Source organism: Phyllostomus hastatus, unplaced genomic scaffold, assembly GCF_019186645.2.
Source record: "Phyllostomus hastatus isolate PE091 unplaced genomic scaffold, TTU_PhHast_1.1 phas_scaffold_755, whole genome shotgun sequence".
NCBI lineage: Eukaryota > Metazoa > Chordata > Mammalia > Chiroptera > Phyllostomidae > Phyllostomus > Phyllostomus hastatus.
The window spans coordinates 4,558,176-4,576,407 of record NW_025334039.1 but is presented as its reverse complement, the minus strand read 5'-3'; the positions used below and the strand labels follow the sequence as shown (position 1 = coordinate 4,576,407).

General features: G+C 42.9%; 1 protein-coding gene and 1 non-coding gene across 5 annotated transcripts in view; one reads left to right on the top strand and one right to left on the bottom strand.

Annotated features, from left to right (window-relative positions):
- The window catches only part of SLC41A2 (solute carrier family 41 member 2), an 88,825-nt gene that overhangs the window by 66,088 nt on the left and 4,505 nt on the right, over positions 1-18,232 (bottom strand). The window contains exons 2-4 of one of the 4 annotated variants that reach the window (XM_045826573.1): positions 17,790-17,966; positions 15,656-15,763; positions 1,869-2,596 (exon numbers count right to left, since the gene is read on the bottom strand). In XM_045826573.1, coding sequence (XP_045682529.1) covers positions 1,869-2,423 — 555 coding nt within the window. In that variant the 5' untranslated portion in view covers positions 2,424-2,596; positions 15,656-15,763; positions 17,790-17,966. Of the gene's footprint in view, positions 1-1,868; positions 2,597-10,883; positions 11,291-15,655; positions 15,764-17,789; positions 17,967-18,232 lie in introns of those variants that run through there. The other 3 variants (XM_045826570.1, XM_045826571.1, XM_045826574.1) reach the window with 3 other exon arrangements.
- LOC123810755 lies at positions 13,443-13,545 on the top strand. The gene has a single exon (XR_006784309.1). It is a non-coding gene; the product is annotated as a U6 spliceosomal RNA (small nuclear RNA).

Genomic DNA, 18,232 nt, shown 5'->3' with positions numbered 1-18,232 from the left:
CAATGTTAACTGTTGAAAGCATCTCAGAGGCACAAAGGACCTGACATTTCTTTTAGGGAGCAGACAATGGAAGACCAGCACATTACGAGACAATGCATCTAAGACTTTCCCAGAGCCAGTCTTTCTCTGACTGACGAGTAAAAGCTGATAGTAACAGAATGCGAGAGCTTAACAATGTTCTACTTTAGAAAAAGAATTATATAATAGGTAATTTTGTTACTATACTACATTAAGAACTACAAATCAGTAAGTAGCATATACAAGGTCTGTCCAGAAAAAGTCCAGCAATTATTAAAGAATGAGAACGGTTTGCGCAACATGGATAAAACTCGGCAGAGAAGGAGAGAGTGGGCTGGAATGCACATGTGTGAACAATGACAACTTCACTGTACTAGTCAGTGGGGACGGTAGATGCTGTTGAGTGAGCATGTGTATTGTGTGGCTGTTGCATTCAAAATGATTGAGCAAGTAGAACAACAAATCATCAAATTTTGCATTAAGCTTGAACACTCCTCCATAGAAACTCTTCAGAAGATTCAGAAGGCCGCGGCTATGGGCAACTGGTGACTGGCAGCTTCATCACAACAATGTGTCAGAGTTTTTTGGTGAAACATCGAACACCCAGGTAACTGAGACCCCATATCACCCAAATTTGGTGCCCTGCAACTTCTGACTTTTCTCAAAACTGAAATCACCCTTGAATGGAAAGAGATTTCAGACCATTGATAAGATTCAGCAAAATATGATGGGACAGCTGATGACCACTGGGAGACCTGTATGACGTCTCAAGGCGCCTACTTTGAAGAGGACTAAGGTTCCATTGTCTTATATACAATGTTTCTTGTATCTTGTATCTTCTTCAATAAATGCCTCTATTTTTCACAGTACGTGGCTGGATACCTTCTGGACAGACCTCAAACATTTTAAAAATGGATAAAAGACACAAAAAAGTAATTCATATATATTAACAGAAAAAAATAAAAAGAGCCAATGAAAAAATACTAAATGATAATTTAAGAATGTTAACAAAAATGTGATAACATTTTCCTATCAATTGTCAAAAACAAAAAACAAGACAATCCAATGTTGATAAAGGCATAGAAAAATAAAAGTACTTACTGGTACAAACTACTTAAAAGGCAATTGAATAGGACCTATTAAATTTTAAACACATATACCTACCCTGAGGTCTAGCAATTTTTAAAAAATCTATTTTATGAAAACATTAGCATAAGATTATAAAAATATATTTATAAAGATATGTATTAAAGCATCAGCGTGGGGAAATGAATAAGTAAATTTTGGCATATACATACAATGAAACATCAAGCATTCATTTTAAAATGCAGAATATCTGTGTTACTAGTTTGAAAAGATGTTCAAGATGTATTATTAAGCAATGAACAGAAGTTGCAGAAAAATATGTATAGCATTTCATTTTTATTTTTGAAAAATAAAAGCTCTGCCCAAATGCACACACGTCTGCACAGAAAAGCCTGCAAGTGTCCACAACAATGTACACATAGCGATGGTAACCTGTGGAGGGAGAGTGTGGTTTGGACATGAGGAATAGGAAGACTTTTTGTCTTTAATTTAACACTCTGTATTGTTTGAACCCATTTTAGGGTAACTTCATTATCGCAATCCTTCATGAAGATACACTGTATGGTCAGAGCAAGACTATTCTCTTAGAACTTCTAATGGAAAACAAACAGAAAAGCACCTACAAAGAGCAAATTCTTTCCCAGAGTCAACATCAGTTCATTTTACTAAGCAGTAACGTGAATCCAAAGTAAATGTTTGAGATGAGTAGCCTGCGTATGGAACTTTAAATAACGAAAAGGGCGAAGTTACGGATGAAAACCTACCTGGACTATATCCAAAACCATGCCAGCGGAAACTGTTCCGAAACCAGCGAGCAGAAACGGCACCAGTATCTGCAGTGCCATCACGCCGCTGGACTCCTTCGGGACCTTCGGGCTCGCTTCCAACAGGACGTCTTCCTCCCCATCACTCGACACATCTTCGGCCTGCAGCATGGCAGAGGTTTCCGAGGCCTCCTCGCCGTCGCAGTAGTTGTAGTTGGCGTAGTCGTCGTACGTCTGGCTGCCGCCCGACGGCGGGCGCCCGCCGTGGCCGTGGAAGCTCTGCTCCGAGAAGCTGTGATACTCCACGCGTGGCTCGGACCGCGCGCCAAAAGTCTGCGCCGCCGTCGACAGTCCATCCTGCCAAATGCCGTTCGCTTTCTTGTGCCTGTCGTCCTGGTTTTTCTGGTAAATTACTGGAACCATACTCAGCAGGAAGTTTAAAAACTTATCGGACTGCACTGTGTCTAAGCTCCTAGTCCAGTCTCCAAAACCTCCTCCGCTACCCGGACCACCGCTCGTTGGATTAGTAACAGATCTTCCCTTGCTATTAGTCATATTGTCATCGCAGGGGACCCTGCACGCCTCAGATCGCAAGCTGCTTCATGAGCCGCAGCCGGTGAATCGGAGTCACGGGAACGCTGGTTTAAATGCAGATGCTGCCTTCATTTTGTAGAAAATAACGTTTCCACTAATAAAGGATGTTTAGAAGGTCCCCACAGGGATTGGATCTGGGAAAGAAAAAATAATTTTAAAAAATCAGATGCACCATCTCGATACTTCAGATTTTCACCGTCGAAGTCATAAAGCGCTGGCTGTGTCCTTAAACCAGCCCTCAGGTACTGCCACCGGCTTCACCGGCTGCACACGTAACCCGCGTGTGCCACGCGGGTTCGCCACACCGCTCTGCCACACCGCTCTGGACGCAGAAGTACAGTGCAGAGCGATGTTTGGTACCGCAAGGTCTGGGTTACGTTCCTCTTATCTTTGCATATTTTATGTAATTAACACCTATGTAAAGCCTTCAACTGTCCCAGAAGTTCAACACTAAACAAGTTTATTCAAGGGACAGCCTCCATTTCTGTGGCGAGGACTGAGAACCACACTGCTCCAGACTTTTTCATATGTCCGTACACAGTAAAGGGTACAGCGTGTGATGTTGTATTTTAAGCACATTAAATAATAAACCATGTGATGTTACTTACACCTTAATATACATTTGGTTAGTCAATTATGAGGACAAGATTAATGTCTGCCATAAAAACGCTGGTTAAATATCTTGACTATTATACGGAGCATTTATTTCCCATAAATTAGATTGGTGTCACATTTGTAGCTCTGGCATACAAAAAAAAAATTCATTAGAATTGATTTAGGAATACAATCCCTCTGTTATCTAGGAAAGAGGATTACAAATATCCATTTAATCCTGTACTTTGCAAGCCAGCCAGAAGAAAGCTCGTACTGCACTTATGACTGAATGCACTTCTCCAAGTCTGCTCTGACCCACCATTCCAGAGCAGGCCCCTGGCCAGGGACCTAAAGACTTTGGACTAAGAGACACAGGCACATGCACGCTGTGGTTCAAGAGTGATGGGCACTGAAGCTGCAAGGTCATGCCCCACCTGCCCAGGGAGACGGCCTATTTGAACAGCTGCTGCCACCGCTGCAAATGCGTTCAAAGCTGTCATCACCATGGAGCTACAGGCCGCAGGTGTTTCTCAGGAACCTGGCGATGAGTTGAGCAGGGACACATCGCATAACTGCCTGCTGCCCACCCACCGAGCTAGGCTAAGAATGGTTGCTGCCAGAACGCCGCTTCTAGTGAAAATCATTATCCTCTGCAATATTGGTGTGCAATGCCTTAGAATGTCCATCTCTTCTCCTTAAATAGGAAGATCGATGCCAGGAATGGCAGAGAGAAAAAGAAAAGGGGCTACATGGGGGACAAGTGGGTGCTAAGGCGTGGCTCATCTATGTCATCGCTCACTGGTTTTCCTTCTTCCCCTCCCGTAATTATGGAGGGGTCTGGATAGTCCTCCTGGGGAGCAACCTTAAAGTACAGATTCTAGGACCCCATTCCTACTGACCGAGGATATCTATGTCAGAGGCCTGTAAATGTTTTCCTTCAAGCTCCCCGGGTGATGTCGGTGGAGACTTCCTGTGGACAATGCACTGAGAATCGAATGAGTCGAGTAAGCACCAGAGGCCAACTGTGGCCACCTGCAGAGTAAGTCAGCGATCAAAGAGAATCAGGCGAATGGAAACAACACCCAGAGTGAAGCAGAGAAGCAGCTAAGCAGTCCCAGGAAGAGAGAGAAATAAGGCTGGCAGAGCTGTCTGCAAACCGTCCATGCAATGAGCGGCTCCGCTGTACGTAGGTCTGGAACTTAGGAGATTCCCAGCAGCCCCACATGAGTCAGATGGAGTTTCTCTTCCTGCCACCCACACACCGCTTTTTAAATAGTGAGCACTTCACTGCCTCAAAGACATCTTTACTCAAGACAAAACATAAAACAAACCTCCAAGAGACTGAGCTTTCAGACCATTCTATTCCGCCAAAGGACAAGCAATGGAGATAAAGGTAGTTTCCTCTTCTTGAAGCAAAATGATCAGCTTGAGCAAGATGGAAATGTGGAGAGATGTAGATAAACCAGAAAGAAGGATGACAGTGTCTGTGTCACCACTCGGTCACCTGAAAATCCAGAAAGCTCAAAATGCATTCTCGGGACGCTTGACCAACAGAAAAATGGAAGGGAGGGAAGGAAAGTCAAAGAGGAATTTCCCAAGGCAAGTCATCTTCTCTGAGGAGATACGCCAGGATGTGGCTAAGCACAGAGTCTCCGCCGAGTTGGCCAGTGGGATCCAGAAGCAGAGACACAACCAGGTCTTACTTCTGCTCCTGGTATTCTGACGTCAATATAAGCTATTCAGAAGGTTGGGTGGAGAGACAGATACTCAGCCAGGGTCACTGTGCACCGAGGCCGCACAGAGCCTTTCTGTACATTTACAGAGTGCCTCGTGGAAAAAGGAAGGTCGCGCATGGAGCCTTGGGCTGCATTTCAGCCCCACCGCATCCCCTCACACACACTGCAGGACACGCATGATCTTACACAGCAGACTGCACCTTGGGTGAAATATTAAACCATGCTTCAAGGATGCAAAACACAGATGGTAGACATGTATTTTTGTTGTTTGCTCAGCCTCCTCCTCCACTTTTTTAGCTCATGGTATCTCCACTTCCTTGTGGTGTGAAACCATCCTTCCCCTAAGCCACGAGGTGCTGGTAGGTCTATCAGTCACAGCCCCCTGCCCTCCAGACCACGTAATTCACACAAGCGGCTTGAGTGGGATCTGAATCCTTCCCTGGAATGCACGCATGTGTTGGCTTACTATTTGCTGAGTGCCTGCTAGGTTACACAGTCAACAAAGCGGGCACCACTCCTGCTTCTTATGGGGAGAAAAAACAACCAGGTGAGCAAAGGAATGAGATACGTTGTGAGGAAGGCTGTGAAGGAAGGAGTTCGCAAGGAATGGATCACTTCCAGGGCTGAGAGCGGAAGGCCTCTGGGAGAGTTTTCTCACTTCCCTTTGGAATAGCGTCATTCTGACGCACCCACTGAAAAGGTTCCCTCTGCCGCCGCCGCCGCCATCACCAGCCCTTGGCGGAAGCCCACCTACTTTCGAAGAAGATCCACAGAAGGAGAACCAGAGCTAGGCCATGAACACAGGGTCCTGGCAACATAATCAGGACTTCTATTTCATTTATTTAAAGTCCACTCCACCCTTGAGCGCCCTGATCACATGGGCCAATAAGACTCCTTCATTGATTAAGCTAGTCTGAGTGGTGTTTCTGTCCTAACGGTATTTTTTTTTAAATGCACTTTGGTAGTAGAAATTTCCTTCCACAGGTGTGTACCACGGACCACTTAAAACTCGCACAGTGATTTACATCAATTATGACTCAATACACTAGAAAAAAATTAAAAGTATACCCATATAATCTAGAAAGATCTTTAAAGATCTTTCTCTAAGAATTAGGTTTACATTTTAACACCGAAAAAAAAAAGTAGAAAGGACAAAAATCTCAGACGAAAAGACAGCCTTTCCACCGAACACATTGAAATGTACGAAAAGCTCCTCGCCCCTAGGAAAGCTCTGTCCCGCCTGGGCCAGCGCTGGCCACAGAGTGGCTGTGTCAGGGAACCACGGGCTTAAATGAAAGTAATACTGCAGTGATGCATTCAATTTAGTTACGAACCCAGAAAGCATTCCTACGAAAGCTCCTTATTTGTCAAAGTGAAGAAACAGAAGTGTAGCCCTGGCTGGCGTAGCTCAGTGGATTGAGCGCGGGCTGCGAACCAAAGTGTCGCAGGTTCGATTCCCAGTCAGGGCACATGCCTGGGTTGCAGGCCATAACCCCCAGCAACCGCATATTGATGTTTCTCTCTCTCTTTCTCTCTATCTCCCTCCCTTCCCTCTCTAAAAATAAATAAATAAAATCTTAAAAAAAAAAGAGAAAGAAACAGAAGTGTGTGGCCCGTGTGGTGAGGTGCGACAGCGGTGTCTTGGAGGACATCTGCCCTCTGTGCTGGAGGCGCATCCTGCTCCACTGCAAAGGCTGAATGAGTAACAGCCCTTGGAAAACCCAGCGGAGCAGGGGGTTAGCAGGCCCCAGTCACGCCTGATGACTAAGCCCCCCGTTATCCGGGAGGTGGCTACTTTGTTATCTTCCCATAACAATAAAAAGGTTTTTGTGTAATCTACTACCAGTAATTATCACATTTAGTGAAAAAAAAAATCTCAGAACTTGTTGATCAGGTGGATATTTTACATGTGCATGAATAAAGATAAAACCACAGTCCTATCACACCTATGTACACACACAATATGCTCTAGAAGTCTAATTATGGTTACTATGTAGTCTTACTCTTGCCACTCCGCAGCGTGCATCCTGCTCCTTTCATCTTTTTTTGAACATGTCTTCTGTTTTTGTGACTAAAATGTAGAGAGTCCCCACATAGGATGTATTATGTGCTCAGTAAAATCAGCTTGCGGAGAGATCATGCCAAACAAAACTGGGCCAAAACTGATGTTATACAAATTATTTCCTTGCTTTGTAAAAAAGAAAACCAGTACGTCCTTTTAACCAATACCCAGTAAGTACTTAACTGTTTTATTGTACAACAGGTTCATAAAGAAGGATCGTGTCTATTTAATTCGCTTTCTGCGGCACCCAGACAGCAGGGTGACGTTACGGCTGCTCACTTGTCTTCGGCTAGTTCATCTGAAAGGTCCAGACTTAAATCCTCGTCAACTTCGCTCAGTGATTCACGCCTTCCATCCGAGCGAAAACTATTTTCAAAAGCTTTTTAGATGTCAGTGGCACCATCTGAACTCCTCAGCTTTTCCATTTTTGATCCACATTTCCCCTTTCCTGAAGAATTTACCACCAAATCACTGCCCAGGACACATGCCAAACAGCTGTTCAGCAGCCGCCCCTCTGGTTTCCTCCCGTCCGCTGTGACACCGCTCTCTGCCGTCCTGCCAGGGCCTCACGGCCAAACCCTTCCTTCGCCGTTGAGAAGTCCTCAGGGCCCACGAGGACAGCCCAGTCCCACTGCTGGGTCATAGTAAAGGCCCCCCTTCTCCGTGTGAGCTGGCCCCGCCGCTATCACTGAAACCATTTCTCACTGTCAGCCCTTGGATTTCGTCATTCTCGTCCACTGAGCTCCCTGCGTTGCTTATTTTGAGTTACTCCTTGTTTCACACTGACCCAGTACCTTCTGCTAGATTACCTAAACCAGGTAAATTATTATTCCCTCAGCTACAAACCTCTTTTCTTCAGGTTTCCTCCTTCCACACATTACACCAAATGGTTCCCAACACCCAGGAACTTTCACCTCATTCAAAAGGGCACAGTGAAAGTGTACTACCTCAAAGAAATCTACCCAAATTAATGTAGGGTTAAGGGGACAGAGAGGAGAGAAAAGTCAGAATAAAATGCTTAAAACATAGTTGGCAATTTTCCTATGACCTACAGTTTAAAAAAAAGAAAACTTTTGTTAAAAGAAAGGTATCCATTTGGTCTCCCACTGCCAATTCCCACAGAGCACAGACGACATTCTGTTTTCTAAGTGATATTTAATATATCACTTGACCCACAAAAGTTAAAAATCAACAGGGTGATGTAAAAGAAATCTCCTGAATTCTAAACGTTTTGCTGCTGCTGGGCCGAGGTGTAACCCATTGGTATTGTTCACAATGTGTGACAAAAAAAAAAAAAAAAGAGAGAGAGCGCATGGCTCTCTCCTGCCTGTTTCCTCTAGCTCTCCAAGGAAAAGGAACTCTCCCAGGGTAACAATGCTAAAGAAGGAGGGGAAGCCCCTCAGTAACTGTCCCACAAACTTTGTGAGGTCTCAGTCTCAAATGGCTCCAAACAGCCGAGCTATAGTCATCTACCTACATACCCTGTCCTATAATTTGTACAATTGTTCAGCTCATTTAAAAGTGCTTGGAAACGGAAATGTAAGAAATGCTACTACTGCACAAACACTGTCCTCCCTAAACCAAAGGCCCACCCCTGAAGTGGAATGAAATCACCTCCCTTCGCCCCCGTCCCTTTTTTGGCTGAAATACAGAGTTAGCTTCTTAAAACAACAAACAAACAAACAAACAAACAACCTTGACTTCTTCGGCTTAAACTGGAAACCGTCTGGTTAAACTGGATTCGAGCACTCACGTACACATTTAGCTAATAGGTAGTGGTGTAAAACTTTCTGGTCAAGTTAAGAAAAACGGTAGGAAAATGAAAGGGCAATGAACTGCCATTGCAGTCACTCGTGGCGGCTGTAAAACTGGTGGTCTGGATGTTTTCCACCAAACACCAAAGCTTGAGAGGTTATGGACAGGATTCAGCTACTGACATCCACGAGCTAGCAGATTCCATAAAACAATCGCTCATTTCTAAGGCTGCCCACTGACACAAAAGACTCACGTCATAAAATCTAGCAATCCTGAAGTTTCTGTACGCCTCAAAGACAGCTCAATATTTGTTTAAAAAGTTGCCTAGGCCCAGAGATATCATCAGCGGGTTTCATAAACTTTCAGTGTAATAAATACTCAAAACAGCTCAAATAATTCTTCAGAAGAAACCAGACGCAGGCACGCTCTCCCTCCTGGGAGCACACCTGTGCCTTTCCCTCCCCCCTCTCCTTCCCCCACAGGCGTGCACCTCCTACACTCTAAGGGACCCCAAGAGACTTGCCAGTAGGGGAGCAATGGGCAGCAGCAGCTCGTCCCAGCCTAACCCCCTGAACCTGTCCCCCAGGCCGTCTTTCATCTGACTTCCCACTGAGCTGACAGCAGCCCCGCCCCTGGCTCACTTCTTTCCCTTGACCTTTCTAGGGAGCGAGAGCAGCCCCACCTAGGGCTCTCCCTGGCTTTTTCTATTCTAGGCCCTTCCTTGTTTCACTATCCCAATTTTGATAAACATTGCCAAAACAAAAATTAAAAAAAGAAAAAAGAAACTAGACCCAGGGTAACTGATTTTGTTTTCAGAATCACAACCCCCCACTAAAAAACACACACACACACAAAGGAATTTTTTAAAGAATGCTTTGTTTGGGAGAAAGATACGACAAAAACAAGCCAATGAATCAACTCAATGACAACCGAGGTTAAACCGTTTGTACTTGCTGAGAAAATGTTGACAGAGTAAACAAGGCGTGTGTCCCAGAGCTAAACGTATTGCATAAACAAAGTACAGTTATTCTACCGAGTGCCATCAGCTGGGTTATATCTAGCCCCTATCAAACCAGCCAACTGAAACAGGCGGAAAAATAATTCATTTAACTAGGTGTTCCCTTTAAATTGATAGCAATACACAGTTTTGTTTTTTTGTGTGTTTGCTTTGCTTTGTTTTTATAATACAGGAAGCGCACAATTGCCAGAAAAATCAGTTACTGCTACTGCTTAAAACAACTTAATGAATTGGTTGGACAGCAAGCGAGGTGAATCAGAGAACTCTGTTTTGAGGTTGAAAAACTGTTTCTAAACAACAAAAAATTAGGCTTCCCCTACTCTATATTAAACATTGCTTACCTGTATCTTATTTTAAAAGTTCCCCAATAGTTAATAACTTGCTCCTGTAATTGACATGTAACTGTCAATCATTAATTTCCTGCAAACTACCACTGAGAACACATCACTTCCTCATGAAAATACAGTTACAGTTGTATTTAGAAATTACAATTACAGAAAGCCATGCTACTGACAACTGGTATTTCTACTTTTCTTTAATAAAGATTGAGGCACCCTTCTTTTTAAAACTTTGGCAGCTAAGAAATTTATGGCTACACCTGAAACTCAAATCTATGATCAATTTATTCATCTTAACATTCCACTCCTAGTTTTATTTTCTTTGGTACTGGCTTTCCAATTCTTTTTTTTTAAACCAATATTTCTTGTAGATGTTGTTTTATAAACTGACACAGCACACTTGGGCAAAAGACAGTTCATTTCCTCACTGTTTTTCTCTGGTACTTATAAATCTGAAATACTTAAATTGAGAAACCAGATAAGTAGAGTTCATCAGCATTTCAAATGAGCAGAAATTATTATTCCGAACTTATACAAAGTATACTTTCACACTTTCACCCTTCACACATCCTTGCACTCCTAGAAAGAATTCAGTTTTAAAAATGCAAATCCACTTCTGGGACCTACTGAAAGTATGCACTAGACTCTCTGTAAAATTAAACTGAAAATACAAGCTTCCAGAATTTCAAGGTACGGAAAGGATGCCAATGCATCCAAGTTTTAAAAGTCTTCTTCCTGAGGGGGGGGGGAAGGAAGAGAGGAGGAAGCTGATGCATCAACATTTAAAAGCAAAAACGAAACTTTTTAAGAAAAGAGAGAAAGAAATAACTTGCCACCTGTGAGGCTATCATTTTTTCATCTCCATTTTGAGATTGAGAGCGTCTCATCATTTTCAGCTACCCCATGTCAAATACTCACTCAGAGCTCTTCTGTTTCTCCGCCGCCCTTTCCTCTCCCCCAGCCTGGAGCTGAGGCAGCAGGTCACGCGGAGAAGCAGCCCACAGCAGGAGACAGCACCCTCCACTGGGTGATGAAGGGGGCAGCTTCTACACTGGGGTCTTCCTCGGGCGTTGGCCCAACACCTCCCCTCGCTGGGACATCTTCGCCCAGGCAGGTGACGCCAGATCTCCTACCTTCCCCAAACCGCCCTTTCCCTCAAGAGTGTCCCCTGATACACGGGGCTGCGCAGTCTGTTCCGGGGCACAAGCCGGCGACCAGACACTGCATGCAGATTAGATAAACTACAGGTACACCATGTTAATATTACTCAATTACCTTGGCATCAAACTGAAACAATGACCTAACTCTCCACCTTTACTCCCTGCAATCAAGTCTCTCTTCTACCCTTTGCTCAGGGCGGTATGCGTTTTTATTCAAATGCCAGTTTGTTTGTTTTTAAAAAGAACATTTTCTGAAGGGCTCTAAGTCCAGCTTGACGTTCAAGCTAAACCTACTCTCAAAGCCACCCCAACACCTACTTAGCTGCCACCCAATGGTCTTCGCTCATAGAAGTATTCTGACCGCCCCTTCTTGCACAGCTCATTTGAAACTGCTTCTGACATCCACTGGCACCGTGTCTCTTTCACTGTTTTTCTCTCTTTTTTTTCACAGAAGCAATGTGCGTTCAATGCAAAAACTAAAAAAATAAAAATAATAAAGCCAAAGAGAAACAAAATTATTCTGGAAACCCACCATCCAGAGATAATCACTGATCACATGTTTGTGCATATGTTGGCATTACTATATTTTATATACACACACTCACGTATGTCTAAAACAAAAATAGGCTCACCTTGTATACTGTCTTGCATCCTGCTTTTTGCATTTCAAAAAAATATCCGATTTTTTTCCTCATCGATACCATCCTACAAAGCTAAATTTTTAATGGCTACTTACAATTTACTATTTCTAAAACTCCCGGGAGTTCCTCAAATTCCTTTCTTCTTTTCTACTCTTCCGCCCCACACACTCCACTGTGAGCACCACACACAACAGGCAACGACAGCCTTTCTTCAATCGGCATCACTGAACGCTTTCAGACAACGACGCACTGCTGCATCTGTTTCTCGGAGCCAGGATTTCGAGTGCGTTGTAGGCAACTGTTAGCTGACGGTGGATCAGTAACCCCCTCCGCCCCACAGGCTCTGGGGCAGGGCCACGCTACCACCGCCGCGAGGGCGCGTCTGTCTCCCCCGCAGCCCACCGCACGGAATTCAAAACGATAACAACTCCAAACAAAATTTGAGTCATAAACGCTGTTCTTCCCCAAACGATGACTTCACTGTGTCTTTAAGGATTGCAGAACATTAAGTTATTAAAACGTTTTTCTCTCTTTCAGTGCTCCCTTCCGAACGCTCACACACATGCCTCGATCACCTGGTGAGCTGTGTGTTCCCCGGGACTGAGACAGCAGTGGGTTTCGTTCTACTGAGTAGCCTGGGTCTAAATTCAGACTGCAAAGTCTACTCACAGTTCAAATTCTATGCCTGGGTGAGAAGGCAGAGTCCAGTGAGCACCTCTTCAAAAACAGAGTATTAATCACCGGCTCGAAGCTGAGCTGTTCATGCGGAACCACTGGCGAGTGCTTTATGCTCCGTGTGCAGCCGACGTTTGCTACACTTTCATCGGACGAGCGAGTGACATGACTTGCACTGAGTGATTTCATAGGGGAATTTCATGTGACACACCCAGCAAATCTTCATACGTCAGTTAAGAGAGATGATTTGATTCCCAAAAATTAAATGTCAGGAAGTGTCAACAGGCTAACGATATTGACGGTGGTTAAGAGCCTGGGTTCCCGAGTCAGACTGCTTTGGCTTCAGTTCTACTTTTCACCAGCTGTGGGATCTATGCCTCTGTACCTCAGTTTCCTCGTGAAAAAACATCCTTCATGGAGCTGTTGTGAAGATTCAATGACATAATACATGTACAGTGCTTAGGACAGTGGACTGCACCTTCCATAAACAGTAGCTAATCATCGTCATCATCATTTTTCATTATTATACATTTTTCGTGAAAGATTCAAAACCTAACTTCCCATTTCTTCCTCCCTTACTAAGGAATATACTATTCCACATAATCAAAAAAATATTATACATTGTGCCCTGGCCGGGTGGCTCAGTCGGTTGGAACATCATCCCATACACCAGAAGGTTGCAGGTTCAATCCCGTCAGGGCACATACTTAGGTTGCAGGTTTGATTCCTGGTTGGGGCACAAATGGAAGACAACCAATCAATGTTTGTCTCTCACATTCAAGTCTCTCTCTCCGCGCCTCTCTCTCTCTCTCTCTCTCTCTCTCTCTCTCTCTCTTTCTCTCTCTCTCAAATCAGTAAGCATATGGTCCGGCTGATGATGTTTTTTAATTTAAACATCATTTAATTTAAAAAAATATTATACATTGCTGTACTGAACCCATCCATGACTTATAATTTTCAGATCAACCGTTTTGTCCCAATTTTCTCTAAAAATTAATTGAGTGCTCACTTCAGCAGCACAAAAACTAAAGTGGGAACAATGCAGCGATTAGCACAGTCCCTGCGCAAGGACGACACGCAACTTCGTGAAGATTCCATGTTTTTGTCTTTCCAAACATCAGTAAACATCAGTAAACGCATTCTTTACTAACCTGTGATTGATCAAAATGTTTCTTCTTAACGATAAAGCACTTTTGTCATTAAAAAAATCAATTGAAGTTGAATATTTACATTTGATACAACTGACCCATCTTATAATTAAACCGCCTGCGTGCATAAAGTGTATACACGCACTGAACGGTGCCTGTATATACTGAACCACACAGGTCTTGAGGAAAACATAGCGTTTAAAAAGAAAATGAAAGCCAGAATAGGAAATAGCTCTGACACTGTTGCTAAAGTTAAATATCATATCTGATGTATCTTTTCATTTTAGCAAGATATATAAATAACATCTCTACAACCAGCAAATAAAACAGACTACCTTAAACCACACTGTAAGGTTGATCGTGAACTGAAGCATCTCTAACTCTACCCGACCAGACAGGTATGCATCAGAAAGGTGGAATTCATCATGAATTTGCCTGGGGTTCTTTTGGAACCCTATAATCTAGAAATGCTAGAGGTCAAGAGTTTTCTTTTTTCTACTTAATGAGTACTAGGAAGTTACTATTAAAATTCTTTATTAATTCTTTGTTATCTAAAAGGTAGAAGAAAGTGGCAGATATAATGAGCAAAAGAGCTGGCCAGCCTTTGGACTCTGGGGCAACCTACTAATTCGGCTTTCTTGATCATAGGTGCAGCAGTCTGCTTTAAGTCTCAGGAGAATACCCTGGATGATGATGAAAGAGATTTATTTCCCCACTATATGTCCCTTTGGCCCTATTACTTTCCTATATTATTTACACTTGCCTTACCTGGAATATGAATAGCTTATCCAAATAGCCACTGTCAGCCAGAAAACCAAAAACCAAACAACCAAACACTACTTCTTCAAAGAACTAAAGTGTCATCCATAAATCCTCCAAACTATATAAAAACTTAAACCCAAAGGAAAGCAGAACCACCACCCATTCTATGGAACATGGCTGCTACTTCAAGCAAAAAGAATAGACTCCATTTGTATGTACTTGTCTCATATTATCTTTTTGTTAAACCCTAGGAGATAGCCGTGTCTGTACATTACAGTCTAGGAAACTGAGGCTCCGAGAGGTTGAGTGATATGCCCAGGCTACAAAGTTAGTAAGATAAAGACAAAGGACTTGAATTCACGACTTTCTGACCAAACAACTAATGACAAGGAGGACACTACAGGCGGTTCTCTGTGTTGTGATAACTGCACACCAGTGTCAGTGACCATGGGGGACCAGGAACACAGAACCGAGGTCCTTCCAGTGCTTCCTCCCAACTCCGCTCATGCCAACTCTGGAATCCTGTCAACTGGATTCAAGTTTAGTGTGTTTTTTTTACATAGTTGATTGCTCAAGAATGAAAACAACTCCCTTATGTGTCTCATCCCCGATTCACAGGTAAACTCTCCGCATTATCATCTACTGATTAATAAATGAGCAAATACGACCAAAAGACCCAGAAATGTAACCATATCATAAATGCTCTTTTTATAGGAGTAAGTTCCACAGAAGTATAGAAGAAGAAATGTAGAAGGAAAAGACCACTTGTATCGTTAGCACCCACACCCCAAATGCTCTTAACTTTATAATACCTTACTGCACTTACACATGAAGGTCACCCTTTATTAGTCTAGGAGCTTTTGATACAAAAGTCTGCCTATTCCCCACTTAGTGTTATTCAAAGTGTAGGTATTCACTAAATCCATGTTCAAAGGAATGCACAAAACAATGATGAGCTCAACCTTAAAGAGCAAGTCGGATTTGGAGAGACAGGGAATAACAAAGGGGGAGTGTATTCTAACAACGTGTATGGTGGTGACCAGGCGGGAAACTGCTGGGACAATGAGGACAGGTCTGTGCTGATCCTTGCGGGCAAGCCACCAAACCAGGGAACATCTCGAATTCCTAAGTAGGGGACTCAGGGATTCATTTTCTAAATTAGGCCAATTGTTTTTAAACATTTCCTTTTAACGCAGAGAAACTGCTTGGTTACAAGGACTCTTCTGTGAATCCCGATACATAAAACAGGTGAAAGCAGCACAGGTCAAAGCACCCTGTGTCCACCCACTCAGCTCCCACCTTACCTGACTTGAGAAGACCCAGAAACTCTTCATTGGAGCACAGCTTGAAAATCACTGAGTTAGGAAAAAGTCTGGCCCTGGCTGGTGTGGCTCAGAGGATTGAGCGCCGGCCTGCAAACCAAAAAGTCACCAGTTCAATTCCCAGTCAGGGCACATGTCTGGGTTGCACACCAGGTCCTCAGTAGGGGGTGTGCAAGAGGCATTCACACACTGATGCTTCTCTCCCTCTCTTCCTCCCTCCCTCCCCTTAAAAAAGAAAAGAAAAAAGTCTGGAAAGACAGATACCAAAGTGCTCAGAGCACTGGCCTCTGGAGGAGAATTGGGTCGGCCTACCTTGGTAGGGTAAAGAAAGACCTGAAATACAATTTTCACTTTTTAAATCCTGCATATTTTTATATTATTTGAACTTTTGTTTATCCTGAGCACTTTTAATTTTTTTAATTTAAAAAGAAATAAGAAAACATTGCTCTAAAACAGCATTGTAATAGTTAAATTTCTTCAAGTGGATTGCCAGCCACATTTTAAATGAGTCACTTCCCTATAGCAGGACATTTTCTTGACTACATTACATTGCAATGAAAATGAAAATCTTCTGGCATAATGTTTTCCCATATCTGGAATTTATTTCCTTAGGGTGAATTTATAAAAGTTAGTTTCAGTTTAAGCTCTATGAGGCACAGCTTAAAATAGGACTCTGTAGAACATAAAAATATAAAACTTAATGAGTTTTAAAAGCCATCCTCTATTAGCAAATTTTGATCCTAGCATTCGGGTTTAAGATACATAAAATCTAATTTACAAAACTAATTAGCAAAGTTTCCACATCTCAAAAAAATGCATTAGAAAGAAATTTGATTCAGAAATTGAAATTGCTCTACCTTTCATGAATTTTTCATAACTTCTCTTGCCACTTATCAAAACCATACCCTGAAAGAATTTCTCCTTCACAGATGGGTTTCACGATCTAATTCTGTGAACTCACAGTACTGTGACAGTATAATCATTCTCTGGCAACAAGCTGACATCATTAAATTCTTATTTGTACGTTCTCCGGGGTATACAGATGTTCTATTTTTACTTCTTTTAAGATCAAAATCTAGTTTCTGTTGCCTCTCCATTAATCTCATATAAGTGATACATTTTCATCTAATTTATTCCCTTTGTCCCCAGCCATCTTTATAAAACCAATTTTTGGTGATGGCTCAGAGAATACCTTTCTGTTCAAACAAAATATAAATGACAGCTGGATTGCCTCCTGCCATGACCAGTCTTTGAGTGTTGTGTACTCCTAAGGAGGAGACACTCCAAAATCAGTTTGATGTTTGCCCTGGCTGATGGGGCTCAGTGGGTTGAATGCCAGCCTGTAAACCAAAGGGTCACCGGTTTGATTCCCAGTCAGGGAACATTCCTGGGTTGCGGGCTGGGTCCCCAGTAGGGACTACACAAGAGGCAACCACACATTGATGTTTCTCTCCCTCTCTCCTTCCCTTTCCTTCTCTCTAAAAATAAATAAAATCTTTTTAAAAAAAGTTTGATGTTCTTTTCCTTGTCTTTACTACTGTCTTAATGTAAGAGTACTTTTTGTTAACTTATCTTTTAAACTATTGAATGTGCTTCTGTCACATGATTTCAACTAAAAGGAAAGATTTCCTAATAAAACCTTTTTCTTTTTTCAAAAGCAACATCAAGGTCATGTCGCTGCTATGCAACAGTTCTCCTGTTAAGGGTATTTGTACTCCATGAACAAAGATTTGCTTCGTCTCTACTGGGTGCCAGCTGCTTTGCTGAATACCAGAGAGTCCACGTGAACAATGCAGGGGAAAGGTCTGCTCTCAGAGATCTTTCCGTTCAAAGACACTCAGGCAAACAAGGAATCTATGAAATGGAAGGGTTCAGTACAAGAGAGAGAGGAATGACTCTTTATAAAAAGAGATTGGAACGAATTATGGAATACCTGTAACACTAGACCAAGAAATTTGAGGTTGCTATTTGAAAAACGAGGCATTCAAAGGAATATGTAGAAAATACATATCAGGCTCTGATTACAACTTTTCAATGCCTTGTCATCTCCTCTAAGATAAATCCAAATCTTTAATAAGGTTAACGAAATCCTACGTAATCACATAATCATCCCCACCTGCCCTGTGGTCACACCGGACCTCGGACTCCTCTGCTGCAGGGATTTCTAACTACACAGCGCACCGTCTAGCCAGCGTCTGTGTGTGACCCGCTCAGCTGATTTCACAGCCTGCTGGTAGGTGCCTGGTGCCTGCAGCTTGAAAAATGCTACTTTAATCTCACCCATAGGTGGAACCTAAAAAAAAAAAAAAGTAAAGAAAAATGTTACTTTAGTTTACAAGGCTCTCACACTTCTTGGCCTTTCCACATGTTCTTTTTTGCCTGAAACACTGGCTCAGCCTCACTCTCCCCTGCTACCTGGCTACCTCACGTTCTCCTCTGCGATCTTAGCGTGGACCCTCTTAGATTCATTACTTCCGCCTCCCCTGCAGTCCCAAAGTACTCCACGCTTTCTCACTTTCATATGCTTTCTTGGACTTGGACTTGTCTTTCGAGGCTGCA